General features: G+C 35.7%; 1 protein-coding gene across 6 annotated transcripts in view; it reads right to left on the bottom strand.

The window, feature by feature from the left end:
• The window catches only part of grip2b (glutamate receptor interacting protein 2b), a 155,952-nt gene that overhangs the window by 11,592 nt on the left and 123,856 nt on the right, over positions 1-20,504 (bottom strand). For all 6 annotated transcript variants that reach the window (XM_051907196.1, XM_051907197.1, XM_051907198.1 and 3 more), the window contains exons 15-23: positions 17,925-17,988; positions 17,005-17,150; positions 15,227-15,371; positions 14,501-14,640; positions 13,313-13,495; positions 13,068-13,221; positions 10,131-10,248; positions 3,230-3,457; positions 1,988-2,134 (exon numbers count right to left, since the gene is read on the bottom strand). In XM_051907196.1, coding sequence (XP_051763156.1) covers positions 1,988-2,134; positions 3,230-3,457; positions 10,131-10,248; positions 13,068-13,221; positions 13,313-13,495; positions 14,501-14,640; positions 15,227-15,371; positions 17,005-17,150; positions 17,925-17,988 — 1,325 coding nt within the window. The remainder of the gene's footprint in view (positions 1-1,987; positions 2,135-3,229; positions 3,458-10,130; positions 10,249-13,067; positions 13,222-13,312; positions 13,496-14,500; positions 14,641-15,226; positions 15,372-17,004; positions 17,151-17,924; positions 17,989-20,504) is intronic.

Below are 20,504 nucleotides of genomic sequence, written 5' to 3'. Positions count from 1 at the left end.
CAGGGCAGTCGATGGGCAGAAACAACCTTGTTGTTCGTTTCCTAAAAAGGGGCTAGGAGGCTGAACCCTCCCCGCCCTGCACGGTCCCCACATGGGACCTGTCTTTGGTTCTCACAGGCCTTAAGGGCCCTCCCTTTGAACCACTCCAGACTGTCTAACTTATGTCCTCTAACCCTTTAGGACACAGATGGTCATTCTCTCTGCACTTCCTCCTTCTCCGGATGATCAGGAGTTGAACCTACTCTGTCCAGTCAGGGCCCTGAGGACTTACATCGATCGTTCCGCCTCTTTTCATCAGTCGGAACAACACTTTGTCTGCTTCGGTGGCCGTACGAAAGGTCTTCCGGTCACGAAGCCCAGATTATCCAAATGGATAGTCGATGCTATAGCGCTCGCTTACCTTGGGCCTACAATGCCCCATAGGTGTTAGAGCACACTCCACGAGGGGCATGGCCTCTTCTTGGGCATGGTCCACTGGCGTGTCCATCGCAGTAATCTTTCCACCTTTGTCAGATTTTATATTCTGGACGTCCCTGCATTACAAACGCAGGTTCTCTCTACATAAGCCTCTCCAATGTGATCAGCTTATGAGCACTCGTTTATGGCCCTGACCAAAGTCTGGGTAATAACGTATTTTTCCCATTCCCTATATATGCTCTAGGCCCCAAGGGGCTCCTAGAATACGTAGAAATGGGAGGATGACTACAGCGTCCTCAAGTCCCCAATCTTCCGGGACACATTATGCTATGTGCATCCGTGCAAGCCCTCCTCAGTGCTCTGCTCGGATGCTCTGACGTCACCCCTTCATAGCACGGCGTGATTGTATAATCCCCGTTGCGTCTTGCCTAAACGGCAGATGACGCAGTACAAAGTGTAGTATCGAAAGGGAACGTACTCGGTTACTAACGTAACCTCGGTTCCCTTAGATACGGAACGGAGTACTGCGTAATTTGCCATGCTATTCGTAGGACGCCTCATGCCGTCACTTCAGTCGAATTAAATCAGTTTGCCAAGGCGAGACGGCTGCTGATATGGCCCGAGACCCCGCCCATTTTACTTAAACTCCACAAACCAATGGCCGTGCAGTTTCACTGTGTGATTAAAAAAGGCTTCAGAATCGGTGAAAACAGGAGTTTCCCCATTGCGTCTTGCCTAAATGGCAGACGACGTAGTACTCTGTTCTGTATCTAAGGGAACCGAGGTTACGCTAGTAACCAAGTACGTTTATTATATGTCATCTGCTGATTTAAATGCTTGAGCTCTTTAAAGCAGGATGGATTCTGATTGGCTTTCAAAGTTTTTATCGTTCATCAGCTGGAAAGAATCGTTTTGAAAGTGATTCCAACGATATTGTTCCGATGTAGTGTGAACTCTGCTATTCTTTTACAGTAGAAAGATTTTCAGAACTATATTTTTTTATCATTATCGTTGCAGTTATTGTCATTGGTGTGAACGGGACCTAAGAGAAATTAATTTTACTGCAACCGCGACAATGTAAGCAGAGTCTCTAAAATACTTTTTGTCTATCTGAACAAGGGCTTGTTCTGAAAATTTTGTTTCATTATCAAGCATGAAAACAAACAAACAAAACCAGACACCATAAAGCAAGCACCATAGCATTTCTCAACCTCCATAGGCAAACACACATTGGTTTTGCTTTTTTTTGCTGTGGTTAACACCACAGCTGTTAAGTATAATCTTAACACAGATTTAATCATTTCCACAGTCAGTGAAGTGTGGGAGATTAGTGAGAGGAGGACTTTCTCTAAGATTTGACCACAAGTGCTGTGTAGCCACGCAGAAGATCCAGTGAAATAACTTTTTAACTTGACATGTCCTCCCAGAGTCAAAGGCCTATTGATGCTCTCATACCTCATTCTGGCCCTCTCAGAGTAAGTTTATATTTAACTGAGCTGGGCAGATCGTATGGCTGTGAAAGGGAGGGGGGCACTGGGAAATCCGCGTATGGTGATCTGAGAAGAGGCACCTGAAGGATCCTGTCGTACGGTTTGAGTCCAGCACGGTCTGCTGGACCCTCAGGTCTGATCATGTTCACGTAAACACCCTTTTCCAAGAAACCGTCCGATACGCTGAATCCAAAGTCATCGCTTTCTGGGTCTTTCATCACCGTCACCTGTTGAACAACAAAATTATTTTGACAATTTAACCATGAGCTAATTTCTTATGCACATGTTCAACAGATAATGTCTTAAAGGAGTAGTTCACCCAAAATAAATCAGAGAATATGTATATTAAAATAAGTTAATTTATTTTTTTGGATTTTTTTAAAGCATAAACCTCAATAAGTTTGTTAGGTTTATACTTAAAACAAGAAAAAACATTTTGACAATGGGTTAAAAAAAAATAAACTGAAAACCATTTAGGTTTTTTCTCCCGGTATAATCTTGTTATCTCATGCAACATTTCTCAAGTAAATGTATCTTGTTTTAAAGCTGATTTTCCCAAATGTATGCAGTCATTTCTGTCTAATGAGGAAAACAAAACAAAAGCAAAGCAAAAAACAAAACAAAACAAAAAAACAAAAGCAAAGCAAGCAAAACAAATCAAAGCAAAAAACAAAAGCAAAGCAAGCAAAACAATGCAAAGCAAAAAACAAAACAAAACTAAAGCAAGCAAAACAAAGTAAAGCAAAGCAAAACAAAAAAAGCAAAGTAAAGTTAATCAAAATAAAAAAGAAAAGCAAAGCAAAGGTAAACAAAACAAAATAAAACAAAAGCAAAACAATGCAAAGCAAAGCAAAAGCAAAGTAAAGCAAAGAAAAATATAAAAGCAAAGCAAAACAAAGAAAATCAAAACTAAATCTCCAAAGCAACTCCCAGGATATGTCCGTTTTCCTTGGATATAAATCACAGATATGCTGACAGGACTGCTCTGTTTATATCATAACTTACCGGTCCTGACTTTCTGCATTAAATTATCTTAAGGATAAGCACACTTCTGAGTATGAAACAAATCTAAATTTCCTCTTAAAGCGCAGAAAAAAAGAATCTACAATATTAGCCAATTTGGGGTTGCAGATGTATCTCCATGCCCTTGCCCAGGGACATTTTATGGGAAGATAAATGGTCTTCTTATACTCCCAGTGGTTACTAATACCAACCATGTTGACCAACACCTCAGAAGGAAGTGGAACTTGTCATATTTTCTAAGGGAATGCACATGCTTTTAAATAGTGTGTTCATTTTATGATGTTTTGGAGTGCGTCCACCTTGTGCAGCTCTAACGGTGTGGGAGACAGAATGTCCTGAATCTCTTCTTTGATCCTTCGTGATTCCCAGGTTTTCTCGGACATGCGGAGTGTGCTCTTGCTCTTGGTCTCGTTGAGAAGATGTGGGGCCTTACGCAGAGGGCTGAGGTGAGGTTGGCTGACCGTCTCGCAGTGGGTCTTTCCACCCTCCACGCCCAAACTCAGGGCACTGCCGGTCATTATTGACGCCTAGGGATGGAAAAAAAACACAAACATTGATTCGTGCTCTTCATGCCAACGTTCTCCAGTGCGTTGAACTCCTGACGCGAGTCATGTGAAAGGTTCAAATAGGGAGCTCTGTGTGAGCCTTTGATTGGGTGCTCATTAAGCAATCTCATCTAATAAAACTCTATTAAGCAGAGGACATGAAGCCCATCCTCATTTACCTTTAATGAGCTCCGGTTCAGTTTATTTCCAAGGAGCTGTGATTGAAATGTGTGTTAATTGAGAGTTTGGGCATTATTCAATAGGATTTAACTCAAATCAAGACACATAGGATCTACGCTCATGAAACTACTTTCAAAACGCAATTAGCTTACAAGAAATGGCAGATTAGTTGGAAAGTCCCATTATGCCATTATGACATAACTTGAGATTTTTGCTGGCTTGCACACTAGTATGTGATTCTGAGAATGTAACTACAATAAATACTTCTGTAAAGACCCTCAACAACCACAAAGCACCTCCTTTAAAGATAGTTCACTCAAAATGCAAATCAGGGTTATTATCATTAATTAGGGCCCGAGCACTGATGGTGTGAGGACCCTATTGTAATTGCTCAGTCAATCATTCTTCTTCTCCGAAATGAATCGCATTTTTGAGGGGCCTAAACCTGCTCAAAAACTCATGAAACTTTGCACACGCGTCAGAAGTGGTGAAAATTTACATCTGATATGGGTTTCAGAATTAGGTGTGCCAAAATGGCTCGATAGCGCCACCTACAAAATTTCAATTAAGCGCCCTTTGCGTTACGTTTCACATACAAGTATGAAATTTGGTAGACTCATGTAACAGCCCAATACCTACAAAAAAAAGGTCCTTGGGTGCAAATTCTGAAAACCCAACAGGAAATGAGATATTTTGAGTTTTCTTTTCAAATTTTTTTGCTATTTCCAGACGTTGCACTTTAACGAACTCCTCCTAGAGCTCTAATCAGATCAACGTCATATTTGGTCAGTCTAATCTAAAGGCTTTTGTGACGTTAAATTGTGAAGATCTTGAGTTTTCACTGAAGGGCGTGTCTGTGGCGGCCTGACAAAGTTCGTTGTTTTGCCATGAAACAGGAAGTTATTGTAACCTGGGCATACAATGTCAGATCTGCCACAAACTTCACAGGTTTTATTAGAGTCCTGGCCTGAAGACATCTACATGCCAATATTCAGTTACAGTCATAGCGACCCCTGCTGACAACAGGATATGGCATGCTTTACGCTGTAATTAACTCTCAGAAACACATTTCATTATGCCACAAAGTACCAAACATGCTAGAAATGCATTAAATCATGCAACACTTGGCTAAGTGCTAATGTATGCGATTAACGCCACAAAACAGGAAGTTGTTGTAACTCAGGCATACAATGTCTGATCTGCTCCAAACTTCACATAGTCCTGGCCTGAACACATCTACATGGCAATATTCAGTTATGGTCAAAGCGCCACCTGTTGGCAGCAGGAAGTGTGGCACTTTGAAATGCCATAATTCTCCTATATTTACTCGCTTACATGCAGTTCGCCCACTGTTAACTGTTTTCCTGAGGCGAGGGCCCTTTCATTGCTGCTTGCAGCTTTAATTAATAATTAAATTAAGCTTTAATTAATAATTAATAATTAAAACTTAATTATTAAAAACTGAAAAAAAAAAAAACTCAAAAGGTTTGCGAGCGAATGCAAAGTTTCTCAGGGGAACGCAAAATATTTGCGAGAGAACGTAAAAGCATAAAAATATAATTTTTCCTCCCATCTTTTTTTTTTCATCACCATGTCCCGTTTAGGGGCTTCGTAAAGAAACACTTTTACTGAAAAAAAAAAAAAAAAAAATGTTAATTTTCTTTGTTAGTTTTCTTTTTTTCCCGTAGTTTAAGGTTACGTTTACACAACAGGATGTACTAAAAATGGAAAAGTTTTTTCATTGTACAGATGACAACGTTATCAAAACTATCCCCATTCACACGGATCCGTAAAAACGACTAAAAATGCTGAAGTAGTTGGCAATGTCACTTTGTAAAGAAAGACTACGCGCCTGCGCACATACGCACTCTTTTACAGAGCACTCGTGCCAAATGCACATGCCTATATACTGATCACGTAATACGCATGTGCATGATGTCAGCATTTTCACAGATTCCCTTTATTGCAGTTTACACCGAGACAAAAATGGTATAGTTTTCAAAAACTTGCACTTTGAAAACCATTTTTAAAACTTTGCATTTTCAGGCCACTGAAACACTGTTGTTGTGTAAATGAATGGCTAAAACGCATCAAAAGTTTTCCGTTTTTAGTTGAAAATGGTGTCGTGTAAACAGCCCCTAAGTTCAAGTACTAAAATGACTAAAACTGTCAAAAATTAGTAAAAACTATATAGACATATTAAAAAGCAACAAAACTAATAAAAATGATAAAACCCCAAATTACTGAAACTTTAACAAAATGTAAAATAAAAAATATAAAATAAAAAAATATATATATTAATAAAATCTATAATAGTATATTAATGATACAAAAATAACACTGATGCAAATTCTGTCATTATTTATTCACCTTCATGTTTTTCCAAACCTGTATGACTAATTTTCTTCAGTGGAAGAATGTCCTGGTTGCTTTTTTCCATAGAAATTTCTTTAGTGGCTGTTGAACCAAATACGTTTGATGTCACCGAAGTGAAATCAGGGCAGCATATTTGAATGAATGTGAATGCGAATTATATTTCAATTTCAGTATTTTCCCACACACAAAGCTATCAAGTGGCTTCAGAAGACTTGACAGCAACCCATTCACTGGCATTATACTGAAAAGAGTGCCAGGACAGGACAAAACATCTCATTTTGTCTTCCACAGAAGAAAGAAAATCAAGCACTGACGTCATGTCAACCATGGCTGACCTTGCTAGCCAATGTCATCAAAAATCTGATAAAATCACTTCCCCATACTTTCGTAACTCTCCTCGGTTGATTGTGTAAGAACAGAGCTCATTGTTTAGAGCAAGCAGGCATGAAATGTGACATCAGTTGGCATGCACACTTCTTTTTGGTAACAGTAGTGCAGTGATTGGTGATTTTGGGATTTTAAGAAGGGAGTTCACAACGAATGATTAGCACTTGCTGATGGCAGTGTTTATTGGAATGCATTATCTGTATTGCTTTAGCACTTGACTCAATACAGGAATTATGAAAATATGGTAATGGTGCTAACACAGCCAAAAAAAAATGTGCTGAACGCAATTTTCATGGGACAACTCCTCATCTTGCAGGGTGTTTTTGAGCATGTGATTATGGAACTACAATGCTACAATACAGCTGACTACCACAATCTGACATATTTCACTGGGACTGTACAGCATTTCTCAACCACTGAACTCCAAAGATTTAGGAGTCATTCTATAAAACATGCATTTTCAAAGTTTTATTTTCCTCATAAACACACTTAAAGACAAAGAATACATAATCTCAAGCTAAAGTAATAATAATAATAATAAATAATAATTCTGGCCTCCATATCATTAGGTAAACAACATGACTTTTCTATAAGATAGGAAAAATACTGTAATTTGTCCTCTATTGTTTGTGACTGGATATTAATGCATCTGGTCAAGAATGAAAATTGAGAGTACAACATCAAAATTTTAACCCAGCTCCTGTGAAGGATCAAATTATATCACTTTCTGTATATAATAACATTTTACTATAATTTTAAGATAAATAAGCAAGATAAAGGAGAAAGAAAATAACAGACAGTAACATTTTTAAAATGTTAATAGTGTGAGTGGGAAAAACTAATAGGAATTTTACAAAAGGTTCTGCCATTTTAAATTGACAAACTAGAATAGAATTTATATGACTACATATACAGTGCTCAGCGTAAATGAGTACACCCCCTTTGAAAAGTAACATTTTAAACAATATCTCAATGAATACAAAAACAATTTCCAAAATGTTGACAAGACTAAGTTTTATATAACATCAATTTAACTTATAACATGAAAGTAAGGTTAATAATATAACTTAGATTACACATTTTTCAGTTTTACTCAAATTAGGGTGATGCAAAAATGAGTACACCCCAAAACAAAAACTACTACATCTAGTACTTTGTATGGCCTCCATGATTTCTAATGACAGCACCAAGTCTTCTAGGCATGGAAGGCATTTCTAGGCATTTCTTTCTCAGGTCTTGTGACATTTCTCTTCCATGTGGTGCCATTGCTGACAGCATGAAATGGGAAGGGGTTTTAACACCCTTTTATAGTCAACTGTCTGCTGGACATCTGTCTAATGAATAATTAGACTCACCTGTGGTTGAATTCTTGTTAAATTAGACATTTAGAAATTTGTAGTCTAAAATTTAGCTTTGCTCTAGATACTTTCAGTGGGGTGTACTCATTTTTGCATCACCCTAATTTGAGTAACACTGAAAATTTTGTTCTCTAAGTTATATTATTAACCTTACTTTCATGTTATAAGTTAAACAGATGTTATATAAAACTTAGTCTTGTCAACATTTTGGAAAGTGTTTTTGTGTTCATTGAGATATTGTTTGAAATGTTACTTTTCAAAGGGGGTGTACTCATTTACGCTGAGCACTGTACATACATGACTACATATATTTAGACATGAAAAATGTATATGGTCTAAAACATTTATTTAAAAAAAATAACATGAAATTATCCAATATAATTATCTAATATAATTATTTAAATTTTAATTAAATTTTTATTCCATACTTTTTACGGACCCTTGTCACAGACTGTTGATGTTTTCCAGTTACTAACATCATACATCAAACATCAATCTAGCAACTTTTATAAATATGATTTTTTTTTTTTTTTTTTTTAGATTTAATACAAACATGTCAATTTATAAGACTATAATTTGTGTTATATTACCTTGGCATTTTTTTACCTTGGGTTTTTAAAAACTAGTTAACGCTGATGTGGAATTGACGAAAAATTTAAAATCTTTCTCTTTTCTGAAAAGTCACAGAAATGCTATTGTATATTTTCTCTTTTGCTACTGGAATGCAAAATTATATTTGTTGTAGCTTCCATTCACCAATATAATTTAGAAAGTTATACGTTTACCCTAGTGTGATGACCTCTGCTTCTGAGAACCCTGGAAATGTAATACAGATCTATTAATATATTAATTTTATAATACTTAAAGAGGACCTTTTATGCTTTTTTTACATACTCAACTTTCTATGGTGTGAAATGTTGCTGTTTGAGCATTAAAAAGTTCTGCAAAGTTACAAAGCACAAAGTCACTCTAAAGGAAGTTATTATATCTAGTTATACTTCAGGGCTGTTGAATGGTTGAATCTGATTGACTGACGAACATTATAAGGTGTGCAATTATTTTCAGGGAAACACACAACTATTAGTTCTGAAATGACGTTTTGGAATTAGCAACAGAGGCTTGGGATGAGATGTGTAAGAAATTAGACCCACACACTAGAGTGTTTTAAGGACAAAAACCTGACAAATGTCTTGAAATACAACATCTGAACAGTGTCTTGAGGTGTGGTAACCGTAGTATAAGCAGAATAATTGACTCAGGACTGTTGAATTATTAGAAAATAATGCACACCCGAAGTATAACAGCCTTACCACCTCGGGTGTGCATTATTTTCTAATAATTTGATGGCCCGTCTTCAATTATTACTTACTTTAATCATGAAACTCTTAAAGGGCACATGCTGATAGGTCCTTTACATGCAATCTGCAAACAATCACATCATTACCACATGGCACAAGCTGATTGGCCTCTGCAGATCCTGCTGCCGATAAGATTGCTTGCTTAACATTTAAACAGTCTGGTTCATTGTTTGCTGTAACATAGTCCTGCAGTGCAGAGTTCCTCTGAACCCCTCCGCCTCCCTCAGCTCCACCTGCCTAGATCTGCTACAGGATTTACGTACAGTATGTCTATTCATGCAGCAGCAGCATATCTTACGTGCTAACGTGTATCTTTTAGCAGTAGCAAGTCCATACTTGCTCTGCAGCAGCAGCAGTAATGAACAGCAAGCAGCAGCGTAGCAGATTTAGTCTGGCAAGACCAAATACATTAACACTGTAATATTCAATAACATGCTATTAGAAGAGTTGTCATGATTAAACTCTATCAGTAAGCACTGTTTCTGAACTCCCTGAAATGCCTTGATTGTGTTTTCTTCGGGGAATGAACGTCACAAAATCACAATATTCCTCTTTTAAATAACTCCCGCCCAAGGCATATGCAAAATAAAGGGGCGAGGCCTGATTGATTTGCTTTATTAGTGTGTTGAAACTCGCAGTAATAGTAAGTGGCGAGACATTTCCTAAACACGCTCAAAGCGGTTGACCAATCACAACACATTGGTTCAGCCGACCAATCAGAGCACATTGTGCTTTTCAGAAGGAGGGGCTTCATAGAGACAGGAACTAAACAGAGCGCCCAAAAACAAAATCAAGACTTTGTGAAAGGACTGTGTACACAAATGGCTCTCCTTCATGAAATGATTCTTACATAACTGATGTTGACATCATCACGGTGTAAACTATTAACTTTTTCAATGGAGAAATGCCATCTTTCTTCTTATGTGTTAAATTATATCTAATCCACTAGATGATTAAAAGTTTCTAAGCAGCGAGCTCATTATTTGAGCGGTTTACCTCAATCTCACGCAGTAGCTCGGACTGGCCACACGTCTCCAGGTCTTCCAGGGCTTGGCACCAGAAGCTGTCCTCCTGCTCCATTATGAGACCATCGGCATGCGTCTGGCTGCTGTATCTGCAGCAGACACACAGATTAGAGCCAATAAGGCATGAGGCACTTAAGCTGGCACTGACATCCGGCACTCTGGCACCAGCCTTGGCAGGTTAAGAAGGGCCGCAAGGATGGGTGGAGAGGGGAAATCTTGCGAAAGAAACTGTAGGCCTGAAGCCCTGGTGTTTAAAGGGATAGTTGACTGAAAATTAACACTTCAGCATTAACTTTTCCTATGAGTGGTGATGAATTCATCAAGTGTAAATTAAAAATAAGGTAACTCTTTATTTTGATGGTTACTTTAGACATTCTACTAACTATAAGTAACTTTACATCTACATGTCAACTAACTCTCATTAGAGTATTAGTAGACTTTCTGCTTAATATCAGCAAACACTTTATTTTGATGCTCCCAACAGATATTCTTCTTACTATAAGTAACTTTGCAACTACATGTCAACTTATACTACTAACCCTAACCCTAAGCTAACAGTCTACTAATACTCTAATGAGAGTTAGTTGACATGTAGTTGCAAAGTGACTTATAGTTAGTAGAATGTCTAAAGTTTATGCAATTTTGTCATGTCGTGGACAAGACACATGTCAGACTATCGCTTGCTGTCTTTAACAATGTGCATGATGTCATCGAGAAGGCTGAATTAGCAACTGCTGAAGTGACATGTTTTGTATTAGCTGTCTTGTCATCAGAAAAGCCCCCCGCCAGCCAAAAAAAGAAAGAATCAATGAATTCCACTTACAAGCACCCAGTACCACCAATATGCCATGTTTGAAAGCTGTGTAAAGAAGAGCTTCTGTGCTCCAATTGATCAATGTCACAGATGTGACAGAACCCGTCGTGGAGGACCGAAAAAAAAAGATTCTGTCGGGACATCATGAAGCGTCACAGACGCTACATCGGTTGTTGTCCACTATAACACTATATGAGATAAGCCCAATTCACACCGCACCGACAGACCCTAACAGACACTTCATCGGGATTTGTCAGATCAGCGTGTTACCCGTCGGAGTCTGTTGCTGTCTGTCGGAGCTTGTTTTCACTGCTGAATCTGCGTTAAAATGTCTGAGAAGGGACGTGCTGTAATCTGGTGACTGTTGGCCAGTGTTGTGTTGGGTTGGGTTGGGTTGGGCCAGTGCATTACTACGTAAGCTAAGTAATTAATTACTGTAATTTAATTTAAGTAAAGTAAAAGATTACTCTTAATTTTTTTTAACATAAAGTATTGTCATTGGCATTTGATTCAAACATTATAGGAAAGACAGTAGAAGGAAAAAGTAAATAAACTTTAAATTAAAAAAAAAAAACTTTTATTTAACTTCATTTTTGTTTTAAGTTTTAGTAATTGTAGTACTTTAAAGGGTTAGTTGAACCACAAATGAAAAAGAACACAGAAGCTCTGCAATGCATTCACTGCGTCAACTGCATAGCAGACTGACAGGGAAGAGGAAAAATAGTTGAATAAAGTCGTTATTTTTTTGCTTTTGCAAAAAGTATTCTTGTCTCTTCATAACATTAAGGTTGAACCACTGTAGTCATGTTGACTATTTTAACAGTGTCTTTGCTACTTCTCTGGACCTTGTGGTCATTTCTTGCTAACCCTTTAACATAACGCCTGACATGATGTCATCGAGAAGGCGGAACTACATTGAATTACATTTTGTAATTTAATAACAATTTAATAACAATTACTTCTGATGTAATCAAATACTGCATAGACTGTAGAAGAATTCCATAACAATAGTGGACTTAACATCAAAATTTAATTTTTATTGTTAAAATGTATGTTTTTAATGTAACCTTCTCCCTTTAAATACTTTGGTCAGCTCAAGAATAATTTACACAATTGTTCATTGTTTATTTGAAAGAATCAAAAGTGCAGTTTAGTGTCTATCCTTGTATTGTTCAACTGGTCGAGGTTTATATGAGATTTAGAAAAGTAATTAGTAATAAGTAATCCAATACTTTTTACACAGAGTAATTAGTACAGTAATCTAATTATACTGTTGAAGATGTAATTAGTAGCTAGTAATTAATTAATTTTTTAGAGTAACTGCTGTCGGTGTTGGTCTGTGTCTGTCAGTGCAGTTAATTGGCCTATAAAACAATAAATTCTTGCATCTCGATGCCGATTGTCATTTATGAATCACAGCGACACCCTGTGTCAAACAGATCGGGCCAAAATCGGGCTGATATTGTGTAGTCTGAAACCCAGCGTTACATCTCTACAACAAGTCCCCCTGTAGTCAATCATTTAATGCCTTAAAACTCATCTTTGATTACCAAAATGACATATTTAAAAATCTCCATGCCTTTAAATAGCTTGAATATAACTCTATATCCTTGACTCATTTATTATAAGCGGTTCTATGAATATGCAAATTAGCCCCGTCTCCACTCACTCACACCAGTTCAGAGATCCACCAGTTGACGATCACACGTTGACGTGATTGGTTACAAGGTAGTTTGTGATGTCAGAAACACCAGCAATTTCAAACCACATTTTTGAGACTGTCTTTGGTTCACTGCAGTTTCAGCAATGGTGTGGACTTCTGGATTTGTACATGGTTTGTTTTAAAGCATATTAAAAACACCACATAGACATATAAACAACATTAAAAACTTAAAGGGGGACTCTTTTTTTAAGTTTAAGTTTTTAATCTAATATTTATGTTTTATTTTAAATTTATTTCGATTAATGAAAACATTTTAATAGTTTTAGTTTCAACAATAACAACACTGAATAGAGTACACAGTATATGACAGTATATTTTTCTTTCTTTTTTGAGCTTGGAGAACATGACTTGTTTATGACTTCCTATCTTACCCGGCAGCTTTATCCCAGTCGTCTTCACTGAATCCTCCGTCACTGAACGGGTAGTTTTTGCGGCGGGTGGGAGGTGGAGTGCTGTTTCTCTGCTTGGTGTTACGCCACTCGTGAGGGTGTAAAGCAATCCCAGCAGCCTGATGGATGTAGGCACCTTTGAAGGAGGCGGAGGTGGATGAGGTCATACTTTTTTACTACGGCTGTCAACAGATTACCAACATAGAGATTTACGCGATTGAACCCACCTTGGCTGCTATAACCAGCATCAATTCCTGATCCGTCCCATGATTCCATCGCCGAATCCACGCTGGGGATGGTGGTGGAATAAATGTCGGACAATTTATTGGTCTTCTGCGAGTCTGTCATCTCGTCCTCGTTATCGCTGAGCTCATTATCGAGATCGTTCTCTTTATTTTTGTCATCTGGTGCTGAAGGGGGAATGACAATTATTAGATGATCAAATATGAAGTTAATAGAATTAGTTCACTTCAGAATTCAAATTTCCTGATTATTTACTCACCATGTCATCCAAGATGTTTATGTCCTTCTTTCTTCAGCAGAAAAGAAATTAAGGTTTTTGAGGAAAACATTCCAGGATTTTTCTCCATATAGTGGACTTCAACAGCTACCAACGGGTTGAAGGTCCAAATTGCAGTTTCAGTGCAGCTTCAAAGGGCTCTACATGATCCCAGATGAAGAATAACGGTCTTATCTAGCGAAACTATCTGTCATTTTCTAAAAAAAAAAAAAAAAAAAGATATGCTTTTTAACCACAAATGCTCATCTTGCACTAACGTAATCACGTTGGAAAGGTCATGCGTGACGTAGGCGGAAGTACCGATCCAGTGTCAACAAAGCGAACGTGCAAAGACAAATGGCCTTTACAAAAAAAAGGTAAAACAACAATGTCGGACGATTTTGAAGTTGGAGGAGAAAATGACATGGAGTTTTTCGCCGAATCGCGGTATTTCCGCCTACGTCACACATGACCTTTCCAACGTGATTACCTAATGCTTAGCGCATCGCAGAGCTAGTGCAATTTGTGGTTAAAAGGTATATATTTTTTTATTTTATTTTTTTAGGAAATGACCGATTGTTTCGCTAGATAAGACCCTTATTCCATGGCTGGGATCATGTAGAGCCTTTTGAAGCTGCATCGAAACCGCAATTTGCAACCCGTTGGTAGCCGTTGAAGTCCACTATATGCAGAAAAATCTTGGAATGTTTTCCACAAAAACCTTAATTTCTTTTCGACTGAAGAAAGAAAGACATAAACATCTTGGATGACATGGGGGTGAGTAAATTATCAGGAAATTTGAATTCATGTCAGGCATGTGTTATATATATCGAACATATTATCGATTTTTCCATATAGAACATAAGGCCTATTTTAGGCCTATTAATTACATACAATCCTTTTGTTTCAGACTTACTGTCAGTCTGTTTCTTGATTTTGAGGGTGACAGTTTCTCCTGCCATCTGCAGCAGGTGTATGGCTTCACTGAGCGGTTTACCCTTCAGACTGACGCTGTTGATGGCCAGAATCCGATCACCAATATGAATGGCTCCAGTCCTGAGAGAACAGACAACAACAGCACAGTGACGATACATGGGCATATTGGCCCCAAGGACTTTTAGGAAAGAAACTCTCATTTTAAAAATCGACCTTTAGGGACAGAGTCCATAATTGGAGAAACAACTGTATTTTTCTGTGCATTTTGATGAATTGCATGTAGCACATTGATTCTTGAATGTTTTCAGTTAACATTACCAGTTTATGTTTTGCTTCACAGTGTTGTGTGTGTGTAACAATAAAATCTAAATTAAATGGTTCTATTTAAATATACATATTACTACTACTACTACTACTATTAATGTTCTAACTTTTAATTAGTAAATGGGAGAAAAAAAGTTTAATTGTGAATAAGCAATTAACATTTTAATAATACTAATAATATTGATGATTATAATAATAATAATGATAATATCTAAATTGAATGGTTTATTTCAAAGAAAAAAATGAGAGAGACAGAGAGAGAGAGAGAGAGAGAGAGAGAGAGAGGACACAATGTGCTTGTCTATATGCAGGGCTGCTGAGGGTGTCATAGCAGCTCTACAGGGGGCGGTTTGGGAGTCGACCTGTCTGACCCGTGGCTCACCTCTCAGCGAGACCCCTCTTGGTCAGGCCGGAGATGATGATGGGGTCAAAGGGCTCCTCTGTGCCGGAGATGGTGATGCCCAGCGGGCCGCCGTACCGCTTCAGCTCCACTGTGTAGATGATGGAGCCGGAAGACTCCTGCTCGTCTGGACGGGGGACAGGGACATAGAAAATGACAGACAAGTAACTAATAGCCCTGGAATGGATAGTGAAAGGAGGTGTTTCTGTATATGTTGAGGATGCTAGATTCATCAGACATGCATTCAAATCAACATATTATGAAAATTCAGTGAATATTTTCACAAGAGCTTGGTCTTTAAATGTTCTCTTTATTCACTCTTTGAGCTGGAAATAGACTTGTTTGCAGACTCAACCTGTACATTTTCATTTCAAAGGAATGGTGAGACACTTCATCTGCTATTTTGACCACACACTGTTTTGCCTCATAACAAAAAATGAGCTTTTTCTAGCAACATGCTAAATGTCTTAAGGCTGAGTTGTTGAAAGAACTCTATCATGTCAACAAAATAACAGAATAGATACATAAAGGATATGTACAGTATTTGTGTAATTTTTAGTTTTGATGACTTTAATATTATAAATACAGAAAATAGCAACAAAGAATGAGTAGGTGTGGCCAGATGTTTGATTGACAGTGTTGCGCCAGGAGTTGTTTGTAATTGTTATCATTGATATTATACTGACACCTGGCTGTCAAATGTTGAATGACACATTGACATGCTTTCAGTATGACTTTCAAATAAGATCTGAAATGCTTTAAAAATCAAAATAGGGTTGGCTGATTGATTGATTTTGGATTGGCTGATTTACTTTGGAATAATTTTAATTTAGCTGAATGAAATTTCAGCATTTAACCGGGTCATATTTCATACTATGTTTTTTTTTTTTTTCTAAGAGGCAAAACAACCTTATTTTATTTTTATTTATTTATCTATCATATATGATAGAAATGATAAATGAGATGAGAATGGTGAAATTTAATTCTATCTCAAATCATATATATATATATATATATATATATATATTTGATAAATGATAAAATAAAATAAAGAAGGATTTACATTTATAAGAAAAATAAATAAATAAATAAATAAATAAAAAGGAATTTAAATTCATAAGTCAAAAATAACCACATATTAGATAAACAATAACATGATAAATGAGATACATTTTTTAAGTTTTATTTGATAATATATATGTATATATTATATAAACAATAATATGATAAATTAAATAAATATAGCTTTATTTTATCATATATATGTATGAAAATGAAATTAAAAAAGATTTATAAGGGATTTTTAGGGCAAAATAATTATATATAAAATAAAATATAAGAAAATAAAATTGATATATCTTTCAAAGGGGAATATGTGTGTATGTATATGTGTGTTTTTATGGAACCATGAACATTGTTATGCAATGTCATATATTATTAAAATAGTAAACTATTATTATGGTAATATTTGCCATCCTGTTAAGCTGTTTTAATTGCTAAATTATAATAATGTGAATCGCTTTTGAAAATCATCAAAAAGAATATTGAGAAATAGAAGGGAACTCAAAAGTCAAAAACATCCAGATACATAGCGATCCTAAAAATAGGTTTTATTTTCTTAAAACTACATATAACTCCCCATTTCTATCTTTTAAAATATGAAATGATGAGCTTCACATGTTCTTTACAGGTTTTATGAGATTCACCCAATTCTGAACAGACTGAAAGTAAAGCTGGACTGCATGTCCACATCAGCACACCTGAGTTGTCCTCATCCTTGCGGATTTTGAGTTTGACCAGGTCTTCGCTCAGCTGGAGAATCTGGACGGCGTCTTCCATGGAGCAGTTCTCCAGGCGGATGTTATCTATGGCTAGCAGCTTGTCTCCGGGCTCCAGAGTTCCTGTTCTGCAGGAAACAACCATGAAATGCGCTTCAGTCCCACAAACAAACACAAGACAAGGCTGTGGAGTGAGTTGACAACAAACTTTGTACTTGTTTTTTTCTGCAATACACAGTCGCGAAGAGTTCTTTATATATATATATATATATATATATATATATATATATATATATATATATATATATATATATATTATATATAATTACATTATAAATTCTAAAATTATTTTTATATCACTCAATAACTCAAATAACTCAATTTTATGTTATAAAGCATGTAAAGAAAGCACATTATTTGCCAGTAATAAATCATATATGGAGTTTGTCACCACCTGCTGGACATTACAAACACATCTCATCTTTTCTGTTCCTGTATCTATAACAATTCTAAGATGTCTGTGAAATATTTCTGCATTCAATATCATGTTTAAAATTGTATTTTATAGATTTCATATATAATATTAATATTATAATTTTAAATCTTAAAATAAATAAAATAATATATAAATGAAGGGACTTATTTCTAAGAATCAAAAATAATTATAAAACAAAATAAAATAAAATGGGATTTATATTTTTAAGAGCTAAAACAATTATATATATATAAAAAAAAATGGCTATAAATTTCTCAGCACACACACATAATACAATAATAAAAAATAAGGGATTTATATTTCTAAGAGGCAAAAAACAATTATATAAAATAAAATAATAATTTTGCATAAAGAGAGCCTTTATATGGAACATTTTATAGGTGTTTTTGCCAGTGTTTGTTCATACCTGTGGGCCATGCTGCCTTTTTTAATGTCAGAGATGATAAGAGGCTCTCCTGGTTTCTTACTGGCTGTAGGAAGAAAACATCAACAGCAGTGTTTCATTATGCCACAAACACACACTCACACACACAAAACACCCCCGCAAACATGGTTTCAAGGCAAAAACAGAAACTCTCATCTGGATCCAGCAAAAGCATGAGCCAGACATTCAGAGAGAATATTTTGTGCAGATGGAATAAAACATTTTAAGACCAAAATTCCATCACAAGTCTAAAAATTCCTAGCATCCAGTGGCTGTTCGGCTAACAGATGCAAATGAAGTCACAAGTGTTTTCAAGTGAAGATTCTTCCACATTTTATCACAGGTGATGCGAAGTATCCTTCATAAAAAGTACCATGGCAAACAGTACTTTGTTATATATCATGGTATTTAAATTGTACTCAAAGCTAATTCAAATAATACCATGGTAATATAGGGGTCCAAAAACAGTGTTTCACGTCTCAATATTGGTCTGAAGAGCTGGAATACACACAATGCTCTCCGCTTGAGGCAACTGAAAACACATGACACATCATCCGTTATGTTCAGGTACTCAGCAGAAAGTATTTCTGGGAGAAAGATTTAACTGGGCGAGAGATGAAGAGAGAGAGAGCCAGAGGAAAGAGGATGATCTTACAGTCACAATCAAGCTTGACTGCAGTTCACAGGCTATTGGCACAAACAGACGTTCAAGCTGGGCCATGACATCCAGTCCAATGAAAAATGAATCATGTCAGAATAACCAAAATTATATATATATATATGAATATTTAAAATAATAATTAGCATGGCACTTAAATAAAAAAAATTCTGGGCCAAAACTGAAGATTTAGGATGAACTTTGCTGAAAAAAAAAAAAAAAAAAAAAAAAACTTATTTTAAAATATCTTTTTTTCTATAACTGTATAAATATTAGACTTTTTTAAATGAATTTAATAATAATAATATACAGTAATAATAAATTAAATATTAAATTAAATAATACATTTATTTTCAGGGAACTGTAATGATAAAATGAATTGCTTGAAGATGTGTACTTTGAATAAAAAAATTATGATGGCAAATAAAATGTACATGAAATGACTAAACACTAAATTAAAATATAAAATACAACAAATCAGTAATATAAATAATGAATCAAATGAAAATGTAAAATAATAATATAATATAAAATAATAATATATTTGAATATATTATATAAATAAAATATTAAATAAAATTAAATAAAAATGGAATACAATTATATTATTTTATGATGGCAAATTAAATGTACACTAAATTACTAAACACTTAATTAACATAATAACATAATACATCAGTAAAATAACATATTAAATAAACATTTAAAATAATGATAAAATAATAACAATAAAAAAATGTATTTATTTATTTATTTTCTGGGAACACATTTACTAATAAAATGATAAAAGAGTCTTTAAAGAAATGTACAGTAAATATGCATAAAAAATTGATACCTCATGCAACTAGCTATTTATCATTTTATTATATTATATTCTTGCTTTGAAAAAATTGAAAGTAGAAAATGTTTTTATCCTTTGACAAGGTTGTTGTTTAATAATCAAAATCATTAATTGATGTGACTGATATATTGGTCTATCGTTGCTCTCTAAACTGTGGTCTAGCAGTTTATTCTTCAAACATGTTGAGCCTTGGTGCTCATGCAGGAGATTCAGGTTCAAATCTGATTTCAAACTAGTAATCGTTAAAAGGTCGCAGTCACGAATACACACAATCTTATTCCTAAATGACAACGATTCAGCTGTGTCTATTAGCGAACATTCAAATGAAGATTTTATCAATTACATTGTTACACCAGTAGGTGGCGACAAGTGACTGTTAAAAAATGTATCTGTCATTGAATCATCCATTCAAGAGATTTGTTCAAAAACGCTGATTCATCCAGTAATGAAACAAGTGAAGTCTTTATGATTGAGTCATTGAATCAATTTTTTGTAAAGACATTGTCAGAACCCATTGTAAATGACATGTAATTTTGTTTTGTTCAGAATTGTGATCTATTTTAAACAAAAAAATTGTGATTCTAAATTTATCAAGAATCGTGCAGCTCTATTTCAAACTCTTTTCATACCTTTAAAGTGCAACTTACAAATTAAAATATGCCAAGCACAGTAAGATGTCTAAGACGTCTGAAGGACAAGATAAGAATTAAACTTTCAGGCTCTGAATCTGTCAGAAGTGGTTCTGCTTTAGTCCTTTAACTGACGGATGAACTTCTTGTGCATGTGCAAAGCTTGTGATTCATATCAACCCTCATGCAAGTAAAATACAAGTTTAATGGCCCATGATCCCTTAGTGCTTAGTGTAAAGAAGCTTCAGAAGGAACGTCAGATGGAAAGAAGCCAGACAGACGCAAGAGCTCTCTCAAGTAAACAAGCCCACCAGAAGCCAGGAGTAAACACTTCCTCAGAGAAGGGGTTCGGCTTATCAGGGCTAATAAAATTTCATGACACGGACGAGATGTGATGTGCCGTATCGGGTGGTCTGGCTATGAACATGAACCAT

The sequence above is a fragment of the Ctenopharyngodon idella genome, chromosome 10 (assembly GCF_019924925.1).
Source record: "Ctenopharyngodon idella isolate HZGC_01 chromosome 10, HZGC01, whole genome shotgun sequence".
In the NCBI taxonomy this organism is placed as follows: Eukaryota; Metazoa; Chordata; class Actinopteri; order Cypriniformes; family Xenocyprididae; genus Ctenopharyngodon; species Ctenopharyngodon idella.
Note: the sequence above shows the minus strand (reverse complement) of the source record. Positions and strands in the feature narration are given on the sequence as shown.